General features: G+C 32.4%; 1 protein-coding gene across 2 annotated transcripts; it reads left to right on the top strand.

The window, feature by feature from the left end:
• The first annotated feature begins 1,114 nt into the window (after nt 1-1,114).
• On the top strand, nt 1,115-25,406 carry LOC127877437 (uncharacterized). Of its 2 annotated transcripts, XM_052423310.1 has the most exons (15): nt 1,115-1,672; nt 9,000-9,155; nt 11,175-11,339; nt 11,695-11,907; nt 12,277-12,378; nt 13,044-13,142; nt 14,386-14,481; nt 14,766-14,882; nt 16,922-17,120; nt 17,439-17,594; nt 18,105-18,176; nt 19,203-19,256; nt 20,755-20,856; nt 21,040-21,116; nt 23,564-25,406. In XM_052423310.1, exons 1-15 carry the CDS (start codon nt 1,599-1,601, stop codon nt 23,766-23,768), a joined length of 1,887 nt encoding a protein of 628 aa, XP_052279270.1. In that variant the 5' UTR covers nt 1,115-1,598; the 3' UTR covers nt 23,769-25,406. The 2 variants fall into 2 exon arrangements, with proteins under 2 accessions (XP_052279270.1, XP_052279271.1); XM_052423311.1 differs by lacking the exon at nt 18,105-18,176 and having other exon boundaries at nt 1,120-1,672.
• Nucleotides 25,407-25,741: the final 335 nt, after the last annotated feature.

Consider the following 25,741-nt stretch of genomic DNA (forward strand, 5'->3'; position numbering starts at 1 on the left):
TGATGATGATGATGATGATGATGATGATGATGATGATGATGATGATGATGACGACGACGATGATGATGATGATGATGATGATGATGATGATGATGATGATGATGATGATGATGATGATGATGATGATGATGATGATTGGTCTAAACACTTACCATTTTATACTCTAAAAAATGTTGTCTTCTCTATTTGTAACGTAGCAGCTCTGCAACTTTAATGCGGCAAATGAGACAGGAAAAGTTGGTGTTGGTGAAGAACAAGAAGACACATTTTTCAGCGCTGTTCTTAGCTGCATCAATGACGGGGTGTTGCGCCAGATTTCGTGGCTTAGTTCGCATTATTAGATATTATTGATCATACATTTATATCTTATAGATACAGAACAAAAATACAAAAAAAAGAAAATGAAGTGAACACATACTAGTCAACTTGCCTCGCGCGAATCATCCAATCATCGAATTTTATATGCGCGAATAGACATGTGTCAGTGGTTTTTAACAACTTAGCATGCATCAAACATAAAAATATATTTGGTATGGGGAAACGTCCAATGGAAAATCACAGGTCGATACACTGAACCGGATGATGCAGGTTTGTTCACCTGACTTATATAAAGAAAATAGTTTTGAAATCAATGCGTACATTTATTTTATCGTTAATGGTCATATACTATCGTCTTAATTGTTCTTGCTCAATAATATAAAGTTTTCCGAACATTTCATTTCAAGAAAGCAGTTGTGCAATATATATGTCGCGTGATTTAACTATGGTAGAGTTGAACCTCTTGCCAGGAATTATTTTATTTATTTAAGTATGAACAGGCCCTATGAATTCTCTTTGCGGAATATTTTATAGTTCGGCAAAACAACAAATACTAAGGTGAATAACTCTTGTACGAATTTCAAGTAACGTAAATCTGAATTACCTGACATGTCTATAAATTGAAAGGTATCGCTTATTCTATTGACATAACACCTTGTCGATCAATATAAACACCGGACATCGGTCCCACACAAAGGACCTTTTAATCAATCCGTCACATTTATAAGGCAAAGCTCATGTTTGATTAAGGAAGATAACTTCCATAAAATGTCATCGTAAACAGTGATAAAACGCATTAAATAGTTTAAAAGTTTAAGAGCGTTTAAACCAATGCTGACTAGCGTCAGCGTAGCTTACCCAAGCGTTTGATTAAACCTTGATATTTTATGGTCATTTGTAGCATAACGTAGTTTATAAAGAAATACCTTATGCGATACTCATATCGATGCGTGTTGGATTTCAAAATGTAAAGGTCGTTTATCTGAACAAGATGAAATGATAAAACACATGTTATCTTTATCTCAAAGTTTTGAACGAATGCGCGTAATTTCAGGCTTGTCAAAGGCGAATGTAAACATACCTTGAAGGGAAGTTATATGCAATTGTAAAATTGACAACAGATATGTACCGTATTGCATGTGACAGGAGTGCAAATCGAAACTGCTTGTGAAAAGACAAACTTGAAAACATTGCGGAATTATTTAAAAGACGTGCACATCGTAGTGTTATTTAAATAGTGCCTATATGCGATAAATATAAGATTAATTGGATATCTAAGAATGAGTCTATTTTGTGGAGGTAAAAAGCAGAATAAAGGCAAAAGAGGAAAGCGTGATTCCAGTCCCGCTTACGGGTAAGAAATGAGTTCCCTTGCGTAGTGGATTGATTTGGGCCGCGCTCTGGGAAAACAGGGCTTAATACATGTGCGTAAAGTGCCGCCCCAGATAAGCATAAGCAGTCCGCCAAGGCTCATTAGCCACAACATTGTCCGCTTTAATGGACTTTTTAGCTTAAAATCAGTCTCTTCTAAACGAAAATCCGGTCTAGGCTGAAAATGTCGTCCCTGATGAGCCAGTGGGGACTGCTTTGGCTAATCTGGGACGAAACTGCTTTGGCTAATCTGGGACGAAACGTTGTTTTATTTTTATTTTTGTTTAAGTAATTAACATTTAAGAAGCATATTTTGATTTCAGTTTGTCTCTTCTGAATGTGATTTTGAAGTCACGACCGTCGTTATCTTTACGTACATTGTGATCACTTCCACATTCAATCCGAAATGTGTGGCAGCTCAGAAGCAATATCATCATAATGTTTCCTTAGCATGATTTTAAACACCAGTATTTTACAATATAAATGTACCTTTTTGTGGTGCAATAACGATCAGACGTTGTGTTTTAACATTTTAAACTGTACAGAAAACTACGTTATTTTTTTTGGAAACTGAATATCAAATGACAACACAAAGTCCACTTTAAATCAGAAGAGAAAACAACGTTTGAAGCAATACACTCAACTAGGTACCTTATTTCAATTTAAGTCACTTGAAAAAGCATGGTTATATACAGCTCGAATAACGAGCTCCTTTTTGAGTTTGTATACACTCGTTTGTATGACACTATACATCAATATATCAGTTTCATTTGCAGAAGATTTTGAAATTTGATACGTAGAGTACGTGTAAACGCGTTTTCCCACTTTTGCACGCCATTGGCATTAAAAACCATACATTGTATATAACTTTTGTAAAATAGAATACTATTCATACGTGTTTATCATATCGGTTAGAATGATGATTTAAGTTCTTAGATTGCAGTTATATGTATGTGGTTTCTGTCATAAGCCATTATCATATTAGCCACGTCTTCAATAATGATTAGTGCTGCTAATTAAGGTTTATATCCTTAATGTAAGGCTAAGTAATGTTAAAGTAAAACATAACGTTTTGACATGCTCATATATTTCCTTAATAATTATCTGACTTGTAATTTAATGTATGCGCTGTTTTCCCACATTAGTATTTCTTGTTTCATTCAACTTACACATGTTTGCATAAATCTGTATTCACTGCAGTATCTGTCATATTCAATTTTTAGGTCGCTCGCGGTGTGAAGGCAGTCAACCAAAATAATTTACATTACCTCAGACTATGTTACGAGATAACAAATAAACGGGCGTTAAGTTTCACTCCTTGTCACTTCTAAAGAAGTGTAGGCTTTCAAAATGTATATGAAATACTCGCGTTGAAATCAGTTACATAGTCATCATTTAGTAGCCTATCAATGCAGCAATATAGCGTTGCAAACTGGTCGGTAATTGATACAGCGGCAATTTAAGACATTCACAACTTTTACGAGCTGAACTTCGCCTAAATAACGACGTTCCTATTTACCTGACTTTTGTATATCATGTTGATAACCGAAAAGCTTTTAGACATTCCGACTTTACAACCCAAGTTAACTGCGTCAGTGTGCAGTCCATGTTAGAAAATTCTAAACGCTGATGATGATGATGAAGGTGGTGGTTGAGTTGGTAGGATTGGCAGTGATGTCGGTGATGATAACGATGATGCAAATAGTGATGATGATAATTGTGTAATTAGTGGTAGTGTGGATGAGACAAAATATCAAAATGTTTATCATAATAATCATCAGAATTACCATTATTATCAGCATTATAAAAAGTAGCAGCTACAGCAGCAGCAATAATATATAAAGCATTATTGTTTCGACTATTAATAGAAGTTTTGGAAAATTCAAAGTTCAGTTCAGCCATGTTTAACTCAACGAATTGAAGGTAATTAGACATACGCGTTTATACATGTATGTCTTCTCAAAACACAATGATGTCATGTTCATGTGATGTGTCTGAATAAATTGTTGACCTGTCATTCATTCAAAGTCATGCTTCACGTAGACCTATATATAACAGGCGAAACATTAGCCTATAAATGGCAGGTTTATGGTATGGTAGAGTGTAGCCTCAAAAATCAATGGATCGGAAAATTCAATCCGCGTTTTAATTCTATCTTAACCTTAAATCGGTTTTGATAATATTTTGATTGTAAAGATTAAACCATCAATCTGGTCGATCGAATATTTGACATCATTTAGTGTAGCATGTGTATCAAGTTACTGAACAAAAGAAAGGATCATGACATTTGAGCCGATCTTTTTAGGGTTATTAAGTACCTGTTTCGTTGAACGTAGACATGTTTTGTTGCGCTAAGGGTTGTTTATTGTTGTCGCGTTTCTCGTAGGTAATCCAATAAGCCAATTAAGTTAAATTTGGGTCGTATTTTAATTCTAAATACTGTTTTTAAATTGTTAATGACCGGACATACCGTATTGGGATTTTCGTTGATTTAACCCATTTAAGCGTCTAGAAAAAAAGGCCTTGGCGAACAGCGTAGACCCAGATGAGACGCCGCATGATATGGCGTCTCATATGGGTCTGCGCTGTTTGCTTAAAGGAATTTCTGTAAGAAATATTCTAATTATAGAAATAAAGATACTAAACATCCCTAATTTTGGAAATAAATTGATCAAATTTAGAAGGATGGGAGAGTCCACTAGGCATAAATGGGTTAATGCGGAATGATTCATCTGTATTGAATGTTTAAAGGCAGCTTATGCTTAAATACGTGGGAACAAATGCATATTTTCGTACACTTGAATGCACATTTCCTTAATTTGATATGATCATACGCATACTGCATTTCATAATCGGATTATTTAAAGCAGTTCACTTTAAACGGAATTTTAATTGTAAAGTATAATTATATATATACATTTAATAGCCAATTTGACATACATTTCTTTCAGACTGAACACAGCTATGCGCAGTAGTAACTCTATACTCAACGGATTTATAGCTTATTCACTGCATTTAGGGTAATGCTCGTTATGAATTCAACTCTTATCTTACTTATGAAGGCTGTTTATTTGAGAAGGCCAGGCGGCAGATTAGCCGTATCTGAAAGTATTAGCGTGTTTGTAAGATAAGGCCACAACTACTAACCACCACAACTACAAGGGTCGGTATTTAACACAATATAGAGGCAACGAAACCTATCTGACTTAGATTAGGTTAATTTCAAATCTGTATTAATTGAGCGTGTGCGATTCCAGGTTTTGACTATGTTCAACCCTTTTTTATTTTATCCTCAATTTTTGTATCACACAATCTTTTACTTCGAATTTCCGAATTTTACGAATATGCAATTAGATGCACTAATCTTCCCAATCTCTGCTTTACATTATTTTCTCTTTTTTTTAATTTAATTAAGAAAATATCGCAAACGTAATAGTTATTGTATTTCATATTTAGCAAATATGATTGCACACTCAACCTGGAATACAAAAACAAACGTTTCGGGTCGGCACAATAATTAGGTCGGTGAGGAAAGTGGAAACAATCAATGCCTGAACATATTCTCAAAGTTTACTTCGATTTTGAATTATATATTTTCTCAATCGATCTTTAGCCATCTATGGCAGTAGTTAAACCAGAATCACACAATTATAATCAAATATGGCAAAGCTAGTGGCACCGTAATTTCTAGTTTCTGTGTGGTGCAAACGATGAACACAAAAAAAATATTTCCGATATAAGCAAGTCGTGGTCAATGCAACTGTCTCGGCCATAACAGAATCTGAGTTTCTCCAGACATTCCCGATGGTTACAATTCGGAAGTAATTAAGTGATTCGTACAATCGTTTGTCAGACGATAGCAATGCACGTGACAATATTTTGTGTGCGCATTTTTGCTTCACTGTAAACAACTGTTAGTCTGTTACCGCTATCTTAAAATATTAATGGGTCCCCATGGATTCTTTTGTCAACCCAGTGGAAGACGCAACACTTTCGCAATTTTATTACAATAACGGTAATTGCATCCATTGTCGTGAAATCAATAGTAAACTAGCCAGAGAAGCGTTGATAAAATATGCAGCATAATGTATTGATGCAGTTATGGTAAATTGTGTAATGTAAATACAACCATATTTACTTACTGACAATGAAGTATTGAAACTGTTATTTTGATTAGTTTTATTGTGTTTTTTTATCGTTCGTCTATTGTTTCCTATTCATGTCAATATCTAGATTTAATGAAATCCGATACAAACGAATATGTCACAGTATGTTTCCATAAGATGAAATCATGTTGATTGTTGCTGGAATGTCCTCATCGTTCTTTTGCTACGCAATAGTGTTTGTTGAATTAGTTATTTGGCATCGGTAGCCATTTTACAGACTTGCCCAAACACAGCGTATTCTTTGAAATATTTAGCATTTCAATAGCCTGAATATTAAAAACACTCCCCATCGAGATATTTGTGTGACCCATTCATTTATGTGAATGTTAGCAAATTATGTTGCCTACAAAATAAAAAATACTTTAAGAATGGAAAACAAAGTTAAATGTTTTATACAACGGGAGCGTTTTTTGATGTACGGAACATAAAGTTTGGTTTTATTGAACCATTCTTATAATACACTTCTCAGGCAGTGGGTATTGTATTTCTTGAGTGTACGGTGGTCTTTCGCGAGATGTTTGTAAGATTATTTTCACATCTTTTGACAGCCACCTGTCCGACTATCCTATTGCTTATCTCATTGCATGGGCAATCATTAATAAACAAAATGACACGCATCATGCACAAATGTGAATCAATAAGTTCTGAATCGACAGCAATGCTGCTTTGTTTATCAAGCAAAGTACTAAACAAAGGGCTTTTTTGTGTGTTATAAATAATTTTCTGGTTTTCAAAATAAATACGTATAAACTGCGCATTAACGAGCAAAACATTAAGTCACCATCATATTTATTCATTTTTGTTTAAATGATATTGCGTCGCTAGTACTTTAAGCGTAATGCTTCCCATGTAACATTCAGAAGAAATTTATGACGTAAAAACTATTCTGTATTTTCATCGTACATATCGCGAACTGGCAAGCATAAATGTTGTCTTTTATCGTATCCGTTACCTTTATAACTTGGATATGCGATAATGAGTTATAACGGTTTAAAAAAGTGAAACAATAATCGTTCAGATACGTGTTTTGCTCCATTGTTGAGGTGTAAATTAACTTTAGAAAAGTGACCAACAGTGCCCTTCTATATAAAAGTACACAACTATTATATAACACAACTGTCGATATAATTAAGCTTTCAGCCCGACAATTGTCGTCTGGTTGCCGTCATTGCGTGACAGGTTTGCACCAATTAGTGAGAAATCACGTGAACATGATGGATGAATTAGGATTTAAATATAAATTGTTTCAACATAGTACTTCACGTTAACGAGAAGAAATGCTCGCATAAATGCATGTACTGCTTTTTCAATGATCTATTTACCCGCTTCTGACGAAAATTGATCGCAATCAATATGCGGCCAGCGTAGCAATGTTTCGTCATCTCATTAACGGACAATGTGCGGTTGCGCAGGCTGGTCTGGAGCTTTGCTGGCCGCAAATCGCATAAGACTTATTTTCGCAAGACGCGTGCGCCAAAACGAAGATATATAAATTATCCATAAGGTAAACGGACGTCATACGCACGTTGAAAATTTACATCAAATGTGTTTCAATGTAGATCATATTAATCTATCGTATTAATGTTAAACATATTTTAACTGATGTAATATTTAAAAACAATTCGATTCCTCATTTAAATTAAACTACACCAACCAGATATTTGAGATGTTTTGGGTTTTTTTGAATAATTTTCTTAATACCTTACGTTTTCTAATCTAAAAAAGTATACATCAGAGGTATAAACCACACGTATAAAGCAAACTGTCAATAAAGCTTAGGTCCCAAATGAACATGAATTGTATTGTTATCTGATAAAGATTGTGTCATGTTAACACATAGTGCAATTAAGACATTCCCCGGAGGCAATACTGCGTCTTGCATACTCGTTTTTGATGTACATCTAACACTCACCAACCGTGGCATGTTGCCATTGCGAAATGGTGTTATTATGATAAATGCTTACGTGAATTAAAAATCATTCAATTGCAGCATCATAAATCATCCGGTAAGAAAAAATGTCGAAGTTCGTATTCTGTCAACGCATACTGAAGACATTTCATTTTCCTGCTCGAGAGCACGTAATTAGCTAAACTGGAAAACACAAATTTCTCAGTCGTTCGCTTATATAATAACGAGCCTATACTAAATTTGGCAACCCCAAAATCGTTATTTGCAGAGGGCAAGAGCAAAATATATTTGATGTTCATGTATATTGAGCATAGTTTTACATATTTATATGAGATGCGTGTTTGAAATCAACACCTCAGTATACATTAAATAATTAAATTTATTTCATGAACTTACGTACATTGTGTATTAAATCTGTAAATCTTTTTCATACAGGTATTTAAATTGTATTTATTAAAGACGAGCATTTCTTGACCATCATTATTCTCATAACACCTTCATACAAAATATAGGATAACGAGATTTTAACTACTGTATTCCTTTTCAAGTACGATTTTTACAAGCATATTACATATGAAGCACATTATAAACATAAGAAAATTATAACAAATGCAATGGCTCATACATGTCATTCTTTTACTCAACGGTTATAGTATATCTTACAATATTACTATCGTTCGGTAGCGCAGTGAACACTAAGTATTTTAATTATCATTGTTTAGATAAATGCAACATGTTGGTATCTCATTCTCAGTGTTATACATTTGCAAATATGTATTACATAAGTAATAACAAAAGTGCCATAACCTGATCACAAAGTAAGCATTAACGAACTAACAGTTACAAAACATGTACAAAACATGAGTAAATCTCACAATCGTGATTGTGTTCTAGGCGATAAAGCTACAAGTTAGGTCACCATCATGGGAAATAAATGATTGGACAGTCAAACATACTTATGCACTTAATAACGTTACAATATGGTTAACATAAAACAATCGAATTACTGTACATGAACTTGTTAACTTCATTAAAACAAAATCAATACTTCTTTTTAAGCTAAACATTTAAAAATGTGTTCAGTGTTTTGTATGCATATGTCCTGTAAATAAACATTGAATATATATTCCAATAAACAATTCTTTCGTCACAATGAATATGACAAGAAGATTTCGATACAAGACAATGAAATGATTTATGATTAGTTTACATTTCAAATTGTGGCCATATTTTAGCGCATCCCGTAATGATGAACTGCAGAGGGAGAAGAGCAGCCTTGAGAAGGAAATCGGAGACCTGAAAGAGCAAAAAGCCTCACTTGCCAATCAAATAAAAACTCAAAAGGATGAAGTTGCAAGAGAAAAGAAGACGGTCAAAGTCGATTTAGAAATGTAAGTTGCCCGATGGGTTTGTACTAAACACGCATTAAAGCAGTTTTACGTCATTCATAATCAAATACAATCATTCTAGTTGTATTTAAATTACTTTTAATTTGTTTTAAAATACTATAAAGTTTAATTTTAACTTTCAATTAGCGTTCCTTTCTTATTCATGTCATGGATTGTGTAATTTCAAGAAAATTGTTCGTTTTAGTAAAAACGTTAATATAAATCTGTAAGCCATGAACATTAACGTTTTCGTAATCTGATGAAGATTGTGTCGTCTAAAAACGTATTGTAATTAAGACAACTCCCGAAGGCAAAAATATTTCTATTATTTGACTACTTCAAAACGGTATAAGTATAAAACAGTATTTGCGCGAGTTTAATCATTCAGTTGCAGCAGCATAAATCAAATGGTACGCAATCGTAGAACGCGTGCATTTAATCGGTAAAATGTCAACACATATCCATGTAGTCAGTCTCTTTTCAGACTCGAAACCACAGAATAGGCGGACAGAAAAAAAGAATAACATATGATATCTCAGTTGTTTGCGAACATTCAATCGGTTTTAAAACCAGGAAGACAAGGCAACATTTTTTATTCGTGAATTGCAAGGACCAACATAACTGTCTTATAATTGCGTATAACCGTATAGTATAGACGAAATATGTGACATAGATGCGTTTATGTTTTAACAATCTAATAATCATTTGTATGCCCCGAAGTATGACATATAGTGATCGGACTGTCCGTCCGTCTGTCCGTCCGTCTGTCCCTCTGTCCCTCTGTCCTTCTGTCCGTCACACTTTGCGTTTAGGTTTCGAAAAATGCTCATAACTTCTATGTCGCTTCAGATAGCAATTTCATATTTGGCATGCATGTGTATATGGACAAGGCCTTTCTATGCGCACACAAATTTTGACATTGACCTTGAGCTTAGGGTCCGCGTTTAGGTTTCGAAATCTGCGTTTAGGTTTCGAAAAAAGCTCATAACTTCTATCAAGCGTTTATAGGGGGCATAAGTCATCCTATGATGACAGCTCTTGTTTCCTCATTTTTTTATACTAGTTATGATATTTAAAGCATACATTTCTAAACCATCAAGATTATACCAGAACATCAGATATATACGAACCTGCTTAGTATTATTGAAGGGAATGCAATTAAATATAAGAATTATGCAACTGACTATTTCTTGTGTATACACGACTAATTATTATGCACTGGAACAAAAATTGTTTTAAAGAAATAGAAATAGAATGTTCCGTCCATAAAATATGAAAAGACAATCTCGAATGTTTTGAAACACGCACATTGCGAGCTACTCAAGCCATATCAATTTCAAAGAATGTAAATAAAAACTCACTGGAATAGATCATTTGAGAATTAATTTGCACTTTTGACACCAATAACCCATATGCACTCTTCCACCAAAACTTCAATTCCTTGCTGAGTCTAGTTCAGTGTTCTTTTATGTTCTTTCTTTTCTTTCGTTTTTAATGTTAATATGTATTTGAACACTAAACAAAGTAGAATAATTACAATTTTTACACGGTATTAGCGTATTACCTCCGTTTGAAAAATACAATGATGACAAAATGCGCATATATGAATCGTTACTTGTAAGTTCGTGCGGATCGATTGATAATACACCAGTGCGCATTATATTTAAAAGTTCGTTTGCTCTGATTTCGCATAACGATTTTATAAATCGTAACAATATTGATAAGACTGTTCCCAGACTTTTAAATATGCAAACACTTTAGTTGTTATTATATTGCAAAATCTAATTTAATTTTCCAGAAATTTTCAAACATCCGTACAAATGATTGTAGGCCCAATATTGTACAGATATTGAGTAAAAACCTTGTGCATGTACATTACGTGCATTTACATGTATACGTTTTTATAATGAAAACACGTAAACAACAATTTTTCAGGCATAATGTTAAGAAAACCAGTTTTGATACAAGGAAACAATATCATTTAGAATTTCGTCATTTATGGACATATTTGTCGTATTTCAGTGCATCTGTAAGTGAGGAATTAGCCAGACTGAAGAAGGAGAAGAACGACATTGATCGGGAAATCGGAAATCTACGACATGACAAAAATGAACTACAAAAACAAACAAAAGCTTTAAAAGAAGAGTTTGCAAGTGCTAAAAAGGCAGTCAATGTCGAGTCTGAGATGTACGTTGTCCAGTTGGCTCTGATGCATTACTTATTTGAAGCTGACATTGTTGACGTCATTTTGACGTCATTTTACTTATTATGTCGACTTTTCAAACATAAATTAACATGTAATATTTCGTTATGCATATCAATCTTACGGTGTGACAAGCCTTGGTTAACCTCGAGCTTTATCGTTTAATGTAAGAGAAAATGTATTTCAGTTTGATAAATATGCAAACTTGCAATTACCATCCCATATTCATATTTCGTTATGTCCTCTACTATTTTCTTCACAAACATATAACTGTTTACGGGTTAATAAAACGAGAAGTAATGTTTATGAAATAACTTTAACTATTGCCTGATAAAACAGACACCAACATCCTGACAAGGCAGCCCAAGAGGAGCAACTCAATAGTTTTAGCAAAAAACTTGAAGCTGAGAAGGTCGCTAAGGACAAGGCACATGAGAAGATAAAAGCGATTGAAGAAGAGCAGACAAAGCTGAAAAACGAAATTGACAGCCTTAAGAAAATATCAGAACTAGAGAAGGCTCAGACAACAAAAGCCGAAGATGAACTAGATAAGTATGTTTACTGCTTTCAGTGATACAATTTTGGCTCGCAATGTAGTCTTATATAAAAAAAACCTAGCGGTTTGTATAAAAATGTCATTCGTCATTAACTAAAATGAATGACTGTACATTTAGATATACCTTTACTGAAAAATCGCATTTGTTAAATATAAATACATGCATTTGATCAGTTTTGAAAAACATTAACTAAAACATTCACTTACACGAACGAGTGTATAACTAAATAACTTAACATGTTGAGCGGCAAAATGTCGCAGCGGAGTTGTACAAAATTAACGTCGTTTTACTTCTAAATAGATTTAGTTCGAGTCTAGTAAAGTACTAAGTTCATTGTGTTGCTTCAAACAAACAATAATTTCAGATACAAGAAAGAGAAGGCCAAACTTGAACAAGAGATGGGCAGCACAAAGAAGGAACTGGAGCTAGCGAGGAAGGAAAGCCACATTCCACGAAGCCCTACACGGTACGAGGATTGTAAAGACGTTGACATAGTTGTGAAGTATGTTGGCGGAAGTTGGATCACACAATGACCAACCTGGCCATATACTGTATGAGCACGCACTGGATATACAAAAATAAACTCACTTTATATAACTTATAGTGTTATGCAGCATGGAAAGAATACTGACATCGCCGGAACTAATTCCATTTAAAACCTGGAGAATATTAAACTTTGTCATACGCTGATTGTGTAATATGTTAACAGTTGTAATATATAGAACAAGTTGTTATATAATTTTTAATGAGGTAATGCTCTTCTTTGATTTTATAACAGCTTTCACACACTTAAATATACAGTGTAATTAATATGCAAATATATTGGTCTAATGTTCCAAATACGAACTTTAATATGTATGGCAATAACATTAGTTTGTTACTGTGTGTCGACCGTTGTTTTTTCGAATGTATCACTTTTATTTACCAGTTTATATAATTTATCTTTGCATGATTTGATAAGCAAATAGCAGTCTTGTTAGAATCACGTACAGATAACGTGCCTTTTCATTACTGTATGCTGGATTTAACTGTTATGATTAACACCATGTCAGCACAATATGCACCTCGAAGTGTGATGGCATAATAAAAGATCTATTTTATCATTATGATTTCAATCGATTACCCATATAGGGCTCCATCTGACGAGTGGAAGGATAAAATAGACAAAGCTGAAAGCGAGCTTCAAAAGGAGAGAGAACTTCGACTTGGAAAAGAGAGAGAAAATAGTCGGTATGACATAATTTAAAAAAAAAGCATTCGATCCACGATAAAACATTTGATCACTTTTGAATAAAACTTAAATAAGGGTGTCATTTCATATTTGTTTCAGATGTTTTACTCCTTTCCAATGCAGATTTATATTTTTAATCTGTGTGAACTATATAAAAGAGCTTGGGTGAATACTGTTAATTCTGTAAATGGAGTAGGGTATTTTCTTCCTCGCACATGATAATAACACGTAACGATTAACACGATATCGATCATTGATGAATGTAAATATAACGTTACGTTTTAACAATTTAGATGTATGCTGAACAGCAAAATATGAAGCCTTTATGTTACTTGGAAAAGACACGCCTATTCACATTTGTTTGTTAATTTGTTATATAAAGGCACATAATTGACATTACAAAACAACAGACGTGAGTTCGACTATTCATTATAATAGAGACAACGTAACATTTTAACAATACTGTTTGTTTATAAAAAAAAATACAAAGAGTGAATGTTGCTTAGAATCGACTGTATACTTTATACAAGATTTATCATGCCGCTACTCGTTGGAAATTCAAATGTATTCTTGATATACATGAATCTGTCAAGTAAAAATTATATTTTAAAAGCACACACGTAGGAACAAAAAACTATAATTACTACCTTCAATATATGTCACTGGGATTTACAACATGTATACATGTAACGCATTCAATTTAAATATAAAACTGATGTCTCGATTTATAATGTCGACTGGCACAACCATTTGACATACTCAAAGCGAAATCCCGATGAAAATACCCGTGTTCTTGTTCATTAAAAATGTATACCGTGCTGCAGACAGTTTTTTAAGCCATACAGTCCTTCATATGATGCTGTATCTAACACATGGGAACGATAACATTAAATGCGTTTTCATTAATTGCAAATGCTGCAATTGACATATCATAGCACATAATTGTCATTTCCAAAATGATGTAGGGCACATTAAATAACGTCACTTTATCAAACTCCCTTTATAGCTTGTCAACATGTTTTCAAACTGTGAAAATTGCTCAATATGCTAGAACTTCTTCAAGTTAAATATTAAATGAAATAACAATTCTTTAAAAATTCTCTCATATATTTATGTCTGATATTAACTATGATTTTTATTTGTCAGTGATATTTTATTTGTAAAACCAAACATTATGTAAAACCAACAATTATCTAAAATACTATAACGTTTATACACAATTGTTTTCTTTATGATGTACAGCATTAACAGTGAAAATAAACTGCTTGCGGACGAGAAACAAAAATTGCAAGACGAAACCAATGCAATGAAAGCTAAACTCGAAGAGTCGTTAAACAGGTTTGCATATATCATTCGCTGACAAATTTAACATGTAAAAAATATCGTATGAACAGGTGATGTCTTGCATAAGAAAATTAAATTACATAAATTAATGTTCTTCTATCATTGAATTATGTGTTCCTTGTTTTTCTGTTTGTGCAATTTTCTACAAAACACTAAGCTTGCTCGTATCAGCTCATCTAAAATAAGCGGACAAAAAATATGCTACGCAATTTTGTAAACTGCATGTTCCTGATTCATTCATTAGTCCAGAACATTGATTTAGAGTTATGGTTTTTTAGCTTACGCACCCTCGAGATGAACCACAAAAATGAAATCAATCAGCTACAAGACAGGCTTCACCAGGAAAAGCAAAAGATAAAGAAGTTAGATGAAGAAAAGGACCAACTTTTGACGCGGTTAGTTCTAATAAAAGAAACATAGATGTTCATTATGTTTTTGGAAGAGAAAACATATGCATAAAAACCTAATCGTATTGTTGATAATAACAATACTAACAATTATTATTATTATTATTGTTATTTTATTTTTTATTTTTTATTTATTTGTATTTATTATAATTATTATTATTATTAAAATTATTATTATTATTATTATTTTCCATAATAAAACATTGCGAAAATATCAAAGAACGCGACAAAACGTCATTTGCTAAACTCCTCTGGCAAAAGTGCGGAATATTATATTAAATAGGAGCTTTTTCAAGAGTGTATATGTGTTAGTCACATTAAACAGCTTTCTGTTGAAAAGCAGAAAATTGTTTGCAATTGAGAAAACATGTTCCTTTCATCATGTACCACTTCTGCTTAACTTAAATTCAAGTGTTTTTATTAATCATAGTTTTATCTTTTTTGGAAAAAAATAAAGTAATAAGATCTTATATCCTTGCTTTAAAGAGAAAAAAAATATTAAAACATTAAAAAGTCTCATTTAAAAATGAAAAACAAAGAAGAAAACATGTGTATTTTTGCGTTTCGCATGTCATTTGTATGCTTATACAAGTGTTTTTATTATTCATTTAGTATGTCATTTTTTTAATAAAAGGCAATTAGATAAAATACCTGAGTAAGTATTGAATATATTATTTTATACTCTATATAATGAGCAAACTCACAATCAAAGCTTTTATTTAACTTCAATTTCTGAAATTTCTTAGCTAAAATCTTTACTGTCGTTGTTCTGAGTTCATTGAATATGCTTTAAAATAGCTACCTATGATCTAAATCGTTTTTGTTATATTTATACTGTTGATGGAATGGTTATGTTACCTTTTTTGTACAAACATGGGCAGATACTATGACTGCTCAAACTAGATTATTATAAAATGTAAGGTCAAGTATAAAAATAATCTAGATTTTGTTGATCATGATAAGTATAGAGTCGCTCAGACGTCGCTGCTTTTCTCATTCTCGATTGAAAGAATACGATACATAAACTTCAACAGAAATAACATAATATGTAAACTTTGCTACAAAAGAGTAATATAATCCGTTTCATCTTTGTTCTCGTTTGTACTATGTATCACTTTGGAGAAAAAACAATGCCACATGTTGTAACTAACATTAAGACATTATTGCGCCCTTTTCATGTCATTTGATAAATCTGGATTGTTCAGATGACTCTTATAATCTTTGTACTTTGCCATGTAACGACATTTACAAACTTTAGACAATATTGCTTCTTCTGCGTGTATCTTTGTAAATATTGTATTTTCCTCAACATATTACTTACTAACACTTATTTTTGTATAAATGTACATCTAAATAATTGGTTATTTATATTCGAAACATGTATTATAGCTGGCAATTTTTCGTGTTTTCTGAATGTACACCGCAGGACCTTTCGGTATAAACACAATTAAGTACTTTTTTGCAAGTTACGAACTGAATTGTTATGCCGATTTACCGAGTGAACCAATAAACGACTATATCCATTGTAAACATCAGAAATATTCCATTTTCAATTGTTAAGAATGTGTTTCCTTATTTACTTTCTTTAATGATTGAGTTAGGCATTGCTAAAAACATTTAAATATTGAAATATTGTATTTATGTTATTGATAGAGAATAATATTTTAAACATTTAACAATTGCTTAAATTCAGATTAATAATACTACTACTACAATTATTATTCTTATTATTATTATTATTGTTATTATTATAATAATAATTATTATTATAATAATTATTATTATTATCATTATTATTATTATTATTATTATTATTATTATTATTATTATAATTATTATTATATTATTATTATTATTATTATTATTATTATTATTATTATTATTATTATTATATTATTATTATTATTATAATTATTATTATTAAAATTATTGTTTATTTATTTTTGTATTTCTATTATTTTATTATTATTATTTATTAGTAAAATCATAATTAATGTTTTACTATTCAATGTTATTAAACCTTACAGGCTGAGTTCTTCGACAGCAGCCAAGGTGCTTGATTCTAACCCAAATATTGCGGATCTCAGCGATCCAAACAGGCCACAGAAGATCGCTGAGAAGTTCTCCCAGGTATATGATGACCAATGGACAGACGCCATGGAAAATTTGGAGAAGTTGGGAACAAACGAAGAACGGAACATCAAGATATTAATTGACCTCTTGACTGTAAGCGTTGCTGTTTTTTACTTTACACGCATGTTTCATGTTACATATTCGTCTCCAACCGGACTTTGCAAGATGCAAGAACTATTGATTGTCCGGACATGTGCCTGTTTGTCTGTTTTAAGAAAATCAAGAAAAAAATCACCTAAATGTTATTCTGACCGAATTGACATGAACTTTACTATGAAACATTATACTTGTACTAATAAACGTTTTTTATAGATGTAATCCCCTTTTTTAAGGAGATGATGACTTTCCAAGTTTATTTTAATCCAACTGTAGTATCAATTGTAATTCTGATTTACTTTTCTTGATCTTCAGACCATTTACAGTCATTGTAAAGAATCATCGGACAACCAAAATTCTCGTATCGAGGAGGATCTTTTTCTTCCACCGATGGAAAGCCACTCGTCCACGTCTGAACCGAATGGAACCGAACAATTGAAATCTCCTATAAGCACTAAATCCCATTCAAAGGTATTCAGTATCTTTACGCTTTCATGCTGTTTTGTTATTGTGTTACCTAAGTCGATGAATATGTTGCACAACCATGAAGAACTTTTATATCTGTGTGTTTGAGGCAGTTAGGCTATGGGATTTTTGCTTGTTATTTGAGAGTTGCTTTCTGTAGTACTTTGTAGTAAAAAAAGATGTTTTCCTTCTTTTTTTCTGTTAGGTTTTTCTGATCAGAGCTGTGTGCTTTGCTTGCATTTCATAATATAGTGATCTCTTTATTTTGTTTATTATGTCCGAATTGTACGGTTGTGTGCATTTGACCCATTCAAACTTCTGGTTTGTTTCATATTTATCACAATACACAAATACAATTCCAATAAGATTGGGTTTAAGTTTTAATCTATGATTTTAATAAGAAAAACGTTTCTCGCTAAATATTATGAAACCCGTCGCCTAATGTTGCCTTTTTACCTACCGTCATTTAGTTGTATCATCCTTTTTTCCAATCACCCGGTGCATGTTTTCCCTTAGATTCCAAGATTCTCTTCCCATAAGGGTGGTAGACCGGCACTGCCAAACCTTGTCACAGAGAAAACAACTGTAGTAAGTTATTTCTGACCTTTGTAATGTATCCAATGTGCTTTTTCATCAAAAACAGCAACCATACGCATATATGTACATGTATAACTACATGAATAAAGTGGAAGAAAAATAGTTGTGGGACGTTTTATTGTGTTCATAGGACAAAACTTCAGTACAATTAAGAAATAATGCATTTCTTCAAATTACCAAAAAGAACTGTTTTATTTGTAACAAATAGCCGTGTATGGTTGCATTTGCTATATTGCTCAAATCCTGTCTACTTCGGTATGTATTGCAGCATAGAATTATATTTAAGCGTAATGTAAATGATTATCCATCTTCGATAAAACTGTATTTTACACAATACTGTGACTTTGCTATGTATGTAACGTATCGTGTGTCTCTGGAATGCAAATAAAGTCTGTTGGATATTAGGCAATTAAACAATTGAAAATATAATGGATTGTTCTAAAAAAATTATCTTAAGTCCATTTGTCCGGCTAGTACATATGTTTTTGTGTAGATAAAAACAATATGTAAATATTTTATAATTTATTGCTCCTATTTGTTTAATACAGTCCTAAATTGCTTTAACGATCCGTAGCACTTGGTATGTTTAAAGGTGGGAGAATATTTTTGTTTATTTTCTTGCTCTTCTCTGTTTAAGGTTTTCAACCTTATTGTTACATTATTTATAACATTATTAATATTATCATGTTATTTGTTATCACATTATAATTCATATTATTAATTTATATAAGTTCGGGAACCTTATAACTTTTGCTTACTGCTCTTTCCCTATTCAATCAGTACCTGGAATGCTTCAATAAATTTTATTGTATAGATTTTCATAATCATAAATGCATATGAAGAGGCCTTAAAAATTGTTATTCATATACGCTCTCTGTGTAACTCTTCCTAATTACAATGCCTCTAAAATCGGTACACGTTGGTACTTTTTTACTTTAACAATTCACTTTTAATGCCAATCTATGTTTACATGTACCACTATAAACCTAACCACGTGTACTTGTATGCCGTGTATAGGAGGTTGTCACGCCTACAAAAGAACGACAAACGCGTGCCCACTCTGTACCAAAGGTAAGGCCCAGCCAGTGACATGTATTCCAACATGAAATACGTTCGGTGGGTATTTGATGAGAATTTTATCATGTTTATGTTTCGAGATAAATACTGCTTTTTTTTACTGTATCCACGATATCATAGATTTACTCGGGTACTGCAATTTGATATATTTTATGTCGATTGTATAATCGTTCTTTGTATTCACATCATAAAATATATAGACAGTATATGTCTTTTTTAGATATTGAACGTCTTCTAATACGTGTATATTCTGAAAAAAGTGACGTGTATACAATGCACAACGTAAACAAATGGACCCAAGAACATTTAATTAGAGCGATTATAATTGGAGCGATTAATCGTCTTCACTCTTCATTTATGGTAGCACAGAAAGTTTCGCGAAAACATTTCCTTAACTAATTAGCATTCACGAAAAAATCGTAATACAGCTTATTAATTTCGATATTTATATGAATATCAAATTACTGTTTACGAAAATACTTCAGCGTTAAACTAAAATTGCATAAAGGTGAGGTTTCCAGATCCTCGAATTATCTGAACACAAATGTATCATGAAACATTACCGCTAACGTAAATCATAACATTTTGATATTTCAGATATCACTTAATCCGGAGATCTTCTGCAATATCTTGGCCACGCATTGCATCACGATAATTATATGAAAGCGTAGAATGTCTAGGACTTGTAACGTAGTTTGGCAATATATTTTCTTTTTTTAATCAATGTAAGCAATATGTTCATACCAGCAAAATATGACTCCTACCTAACTAAGAAAAATATTGAACATATAATTGTTTACGGATAATCATCAATGGAAATAGGAAAATTAATAAATCTTTTCTTTTTTTTTTTTTTTTTATCGATTATTGAGCAAAACATATATTATCGCATAGCGTTAAACTACTTTTTTAATTTAAAAAAGAATCCTTGGTGAAGTGGTCACCTGTTTGCTTTTGCATATTTAGGTAACGGGTTCGCACCAAGGCAGGAACATTTTGTATATTATCTTTTTCATATAATTATTTTGTTTAATATTCGAGGAATTACAGTTTTGTAAGTCGATTCATTAAAAGACATTTTTATTTCTACAAACACTTAAATGCTTGAGATAATTTCTTAGCGTTTGCGAAAAGATTCGTGTTATCAAATAAATAGTACAATAGTTATCTAGACAGCACGTTTACGTTTGCTAACATCGTGGTAATAATCTGACACCGTGAATCTTTTGGAATCCATGTTACCATTCAATGTTGCCCGAGGTATTCCGCAATATCACTCGTATGCGAAATTTTATCATGATTATTGTATGTTAGCGTTAACTTTAACACGTTCATATCCCCGTTACGGTTAAGGTTTGTGAACACATTTTCGTTGATTCTTAAACATATTCACGTTAACTAAATAGCGTTTGCGAAAAGAAAACGGAATACTGTTTGACAAAAAAAGAATATCTTAAACCTGCAAATAACACATATTGGATGTGTTTCATAGGTGAAAGGTGAAAAAATGCCTGAAGTGCCGGTAGAGGTAAAGAAAGGGATCAAGGAATACCGTAAGAAGGTTGCTAAACAAGTGGTTCCCGTGATTGAAAAGGTAAATTGACTTAATTTCATACCATCCAAACCCATAATTTTAAATGCAAAAAACGTCATGGCAGCGATCGATTTCTGTCAGTAGAGAAAATTTAAATGTGAACGTATGCCCGCTTTACATCGTCATTCAACTATTGTATGATCGGTGAAAACAAAACAAAATGTATCGTGTTATTTGTTTCAGGAAGTTCTAGCTAAACTCAGGCGAATGGAGGAATTCGGAGACAAGGTCGTTGATGTGTGTTTGCCGTACATTAAGAAGTGAGCACCGAGTATTGTTGAATTATACATAGTAAATTAGTAAAACATATCTGTTTAATGTACAAGATAAGTATTGATGAAAGGCATCAAAAGGCGTCGGGAATTTCAGTGTAAAAGGCACTCAATGAAGTTACATGGAACGATTTTTTTCTACTGTAAATATTAATATATTGGCCGATTATTTTGAACAAAATAGAAAAAGATACTGGTATAACCATCATCTATGATTTTGTGTTATAACCCCAAATAACCATTATCTATGATGTTGCGTTATAACTCCCAAATAACTATTATCTATGATTTTGTGTTGTAACCCCCAAATATTTCATAGTTCATTTTATTTACATTGGTTTCCTTTTTTTACTGGCATCCGTGTGCAGTTTGCATTAATGGAACAGAAATGTGTAGGTTTTAAAAAATCTGCTTCATCTTTTAAGCGTTATTTCATATTTTTCTCAACTTCAAGGGGAGATGATACTGATCTTATTCTTACGTTGCTCTTTTACGATATGGGTTGAGTACTCATTGATATGAAAACACTGTAAAAGTTTTGATGTGTTAACAACCCCCCCCCCCTCACACATATTTTTCATGGGCATAATAAAAACAAAAAATGGTTACAATAAAACAGCATATTTATTTAAACTAAAATGTTTACATCAAAACAAAAAGTAAACATAGAACACAAATATAATTATTTGATTCTACTGGGGCTCGAACCTTGGGCCTCTCACATGTGAAGCGAGCGTGTAACCACTACACTACGGAACCACTTAAAAAAATCACCTTCTTACTAAGATATTAATTAGCTATTAATAGTCGGTTTAAATGTAAACACGGAAGTTTAAACGCTGGATAGTGAGCGGGGTTAAAGGTCCATACCAAAGGGTCCATACCACTGGCAAGATACGGGTCAGGCCTGCGGCCTTTTTAGAATCTATATGTGGTTCTTAAAAAAAAACTGTAGAAGGACTTAATAGTAATGAGACTGGGGTGCTATGATGGTGCTCCTCATTGATAAGCGGCTGCTTCCTTTATCAAGACTCATTATTACAATTAATAATACGTGTCGCGCTTCACGCTCTATAGCTCCTTTATTAGTAAAAAAGTGGTTGCTAGTATAGTGAAACAAAGAAGTTTTGTTTTTATACAAAACCAGAAATTTTCACCGGTTCGCGTATTTGCCCAGTCCCTGTGATCTTTTATTATTGCCCAGTCCCTGTGATCAGTTATTAATTAAAATAATTAGCTTTGCATTATTGGCAATAATTGTTGTAGTAAATGTAATAGGCACAACTGCAGTACTTATTTACACTAATTAACACACAAAAAATCGCCACTATGCAAGATATTCTGACAACAAAAATATATACATTGATCCGTAAAATAACTTCCATAAGCGAAAAAAACGTATTACATACTAGTCGCCGCACTTCAGTGCGACGCCAATTACATATATATGCATTTACGACACCAGCGAAATTTACGTTTAATAAATTCTATCAGCCTATTTCTTTATGTCCATTTAAGTTGCAATAAAAAATTATAATATCGTGATAAAATGGCAGAATTAGGATTTTGAAATTAACTATTCTAATGCGTGCTGACTTAAACTTGGTAAAACATTTCGATTAACATACGCATCAATTTAAAGGGGCCTTTTCACAGATTTTGGCATGTTTTAAAGTTTGTCATTAAATACTTTATATTGATAATTGTAAACATTAAATTTAAAAGCTCCAGTAAAAGGTAAAAAATAAAATTTAAAAAAGGAAAAAACGTAGCCCGCAGCAGGGCTCGAACCAGCGACCCCCGGAATCCTGAAGTAAAAACTGAGCTATCCTGCCAAGCATACATAACATGCGTATTTTATACGTTATATAAGCAATCTTCGTAGTTTCACAAATTTAAACGACAAAAACAGAGCTCTCAAAATTTTTTAATCGTTTCGCGTTGCAACGCTTTATAATTTTTAGGTTTTGAAATCGTCAAAAGATGTATATAATGACTATATTAGACCATGGCAAATGTTCAGTAATACTGTTTCCTTACACATATCATAAATAAACCGAAAATTTGCGAATCTGAAACAACTTTTTTCAATTTTGTCAATTTACCAAACCGTGAAAAGATCCCTTTAAAGGGGATTGTTTATTCGTGTATGCATGTTTATGTCCGTTTCCATCTGTGTAGTTACTAGACACATGAAGCTGAAATTTCATGAGAATGATGCTTATTTAAAAGACAGCTACAGGTTTAAGAATTGCATTTAAAAGATTGTATAGATATTCTAACAAAAAATAAGATATTAACTATGTGTACTGTGGTCATGCTTTGTAGTATTGTTCGTTTATCGTATGCATTTTGTAGACAATTGGTCACTAGTCCATGCGAATATAAATGGGTTATTTCCTGCAGTTATTGTTAATGTATAACTTACAATGCAGATGCGTGGAGCTGTGTTGGATGATGTGTGTGCAAGACCCGCCTGCCGTGCTCGACTGGAGTGCTCAGGAAGGTGCCTTCAACGTTGATTTGTACCGGGCCTACACGAAATCCGGGAGCCAGTTGGAATTCGTCGTATGGCCAATTATTTATTTGCATGAAGGTGGGCCTGTACTGTTGAAAGGCGTTGCGCAAGGCAGGGATTAGAGAAGAGATACTTTTCGCCATGTTGTCTGCCGTTATTTTTATGCGTTTTATGTAAAGGATTACGAATTCATACATTCATATCATTCTTATCATCAACGTAATCCACAGTGTATTTTTCTGACGATCCCAATACATCATAAAATCATGTTTTATATTTCTGCTGTCGATATTACATCCGCTTAAACCAAAAGCAAAGACTGTTTATAAAAAAATAATACGTCAATCATTTTGAAACTTAAGCCAAATTCTCAGCTTAGTTATCAAATTTATACGGAAAACGTTGTGAACATAGTTTTTTTGTAATAGTTTACCGTTATAAGTAATGTATAGAGTGTCGTTTGGTAATAATTTCGAAATGTTCATTCACTTCACTGTATTTAAAACATAATAAGCGTTAGCTAGAATAGTGTAATATGTTGTACTGTCTAATTAATTAATCATGATTCGCGTGTCATATCTACAGTTTTGCATACATAGTTTACCTCATTAGTTAATTAAACGCTTTTATGTGTATAACAATAATTGTCCCACTGTTCATTAGTTTTACAAAAGTTATTACTTAGAAGATGTCATTTCGTTGTACGAAATAAAGATTGCGTCATGTAAAACAAACTTGTAAAACAGCAAAAGTTAGAACTGAAACGTTACTATACTTATTGTTTTTCGTTTGAGAACAAACGGGCTATTCTGCAGATCGCCGTTCTGACTTGTATATGATGTTGAATTCGTTGTATATCGTTGTACATCATTGAATAATTATTGTATTTATGTTTTTCATTATTTTTTGACGAATATCATAAACGGCACTTTTATTCGGAGTTTAGTTCCGATATATTTCACGCTCATGTTCAATGAAGCGTGCCTCTGTTTTTTACCTTCACATATGATTACAGGTTGTATCCAATGTGCAATACTTTGGTCAAGTTTTGAATGCATATCTTCAACATTTGCACTTGTTGTGTACTCAAAAACAACACTTGTTAGAATTCGGCTTCAGATATTTTCACAAACGTGTTTCTCTCATACACCTATTTAACGCATTATATTTTTGTTACATATCAAATATTGTGGCTGTAGTGCATATCACTTACGTGTTTGACTTACACATAGCATGTACGATGTGTAAAGGTTACATACATATCAAACGTTTTTATGCTGTAAATTAGGATTTAGAAAATATCGCATACCATTTTGTCTTAAATATATCAAGTTATAATGCTATAAATATAGATATAAAAAATTGTACATATATCCCACGCGCTTGGCTTACACAAATGATTTAGCATCCTATGCTTAGTTTTGTAATTAAGGCATGCTTTCAAGATAATTGATGTTAAATGAAACACAATAAAATGAAGAGCTTTAATAGGTTACCAATATTAAAGAGGTTTCTGTTTCCTTGTGCATGTATTCGTAGAAATGCCAACATTCCAAATAATTATTCCAATTAATCATATCATGTTTCAATTTTTTATTACTTATGAAATATATGATGATGCGGCTTTTTACGTTTTGTGTCATAAATGTTTGCAGTTATTGCCAACTGAATACATTGAATATTTATTTAATTAACAGCACAGTGTATATTGTATTGTGTTAGCGTATATTAGTAATTGAATAAAATGCCAATAAACTTAATATGCTGGAAAGAAACACAATTGTCACTGTCTAATTTATACAAACGATTGCGGGTGTAAAATACTATCCCATGACAAACGCTCGAATAATAAACACCAAAAAATGCCCTAATATGAACAGTAAAACTGGTCCTATATCTTGTCATGCATAGCTAAATGTAACATAAAGACAAACATGATTGATTTTGAAATATCAACGTTTTTGTAACGCTTTTCTCTGAAAAAGACATTACGATCACATTTAATAGTCATTTGTAATGTGAAAATAAATGAATACGAAGTCACGAAGTCTTATACAACAAATCAAGCATTTAAAGTGCATTGCTAGTAACCAAC

This window comes from Dreissena polymorpha, chromosome 4 (assembly GCF_020536995.1).
Source record: "Dreissena polymorpha isolate Duluth1 chromosome 4, UMN_Dpol_1.0, whole genome shotgun sequence".
In the NCBI taxonomy this organism is placed as follows: Eukaryota; Metazoa; Mollusca; class Bivalvia; order Myida; family Dreissenidae; genus Dreissena; species Dreissena polymorpha.

Coding starts and splice junctions, on each gene's coding strand:
- LOC127877437 (XM_052423310.1), top strand. CDS start 1,599: ATGAGTCTATTTTGTGGAGGTAAAAAGCAGAATAAAGGCAAAAGAGGA. Junction 1,673..8,999: donor GATTCCAGTCCCGCTTACGG/GTAAGAAATGAG, acceptor GCCATATTTTAG/CGCATCCCGTAATGATGAAC. Junction 17,121..17,438: donor TATTAATTGACCTCTTGACT/GTAAGCGTTGCT, acceptor CTTGATCTTCAG/ACCATTTACAGTCATTGTAA.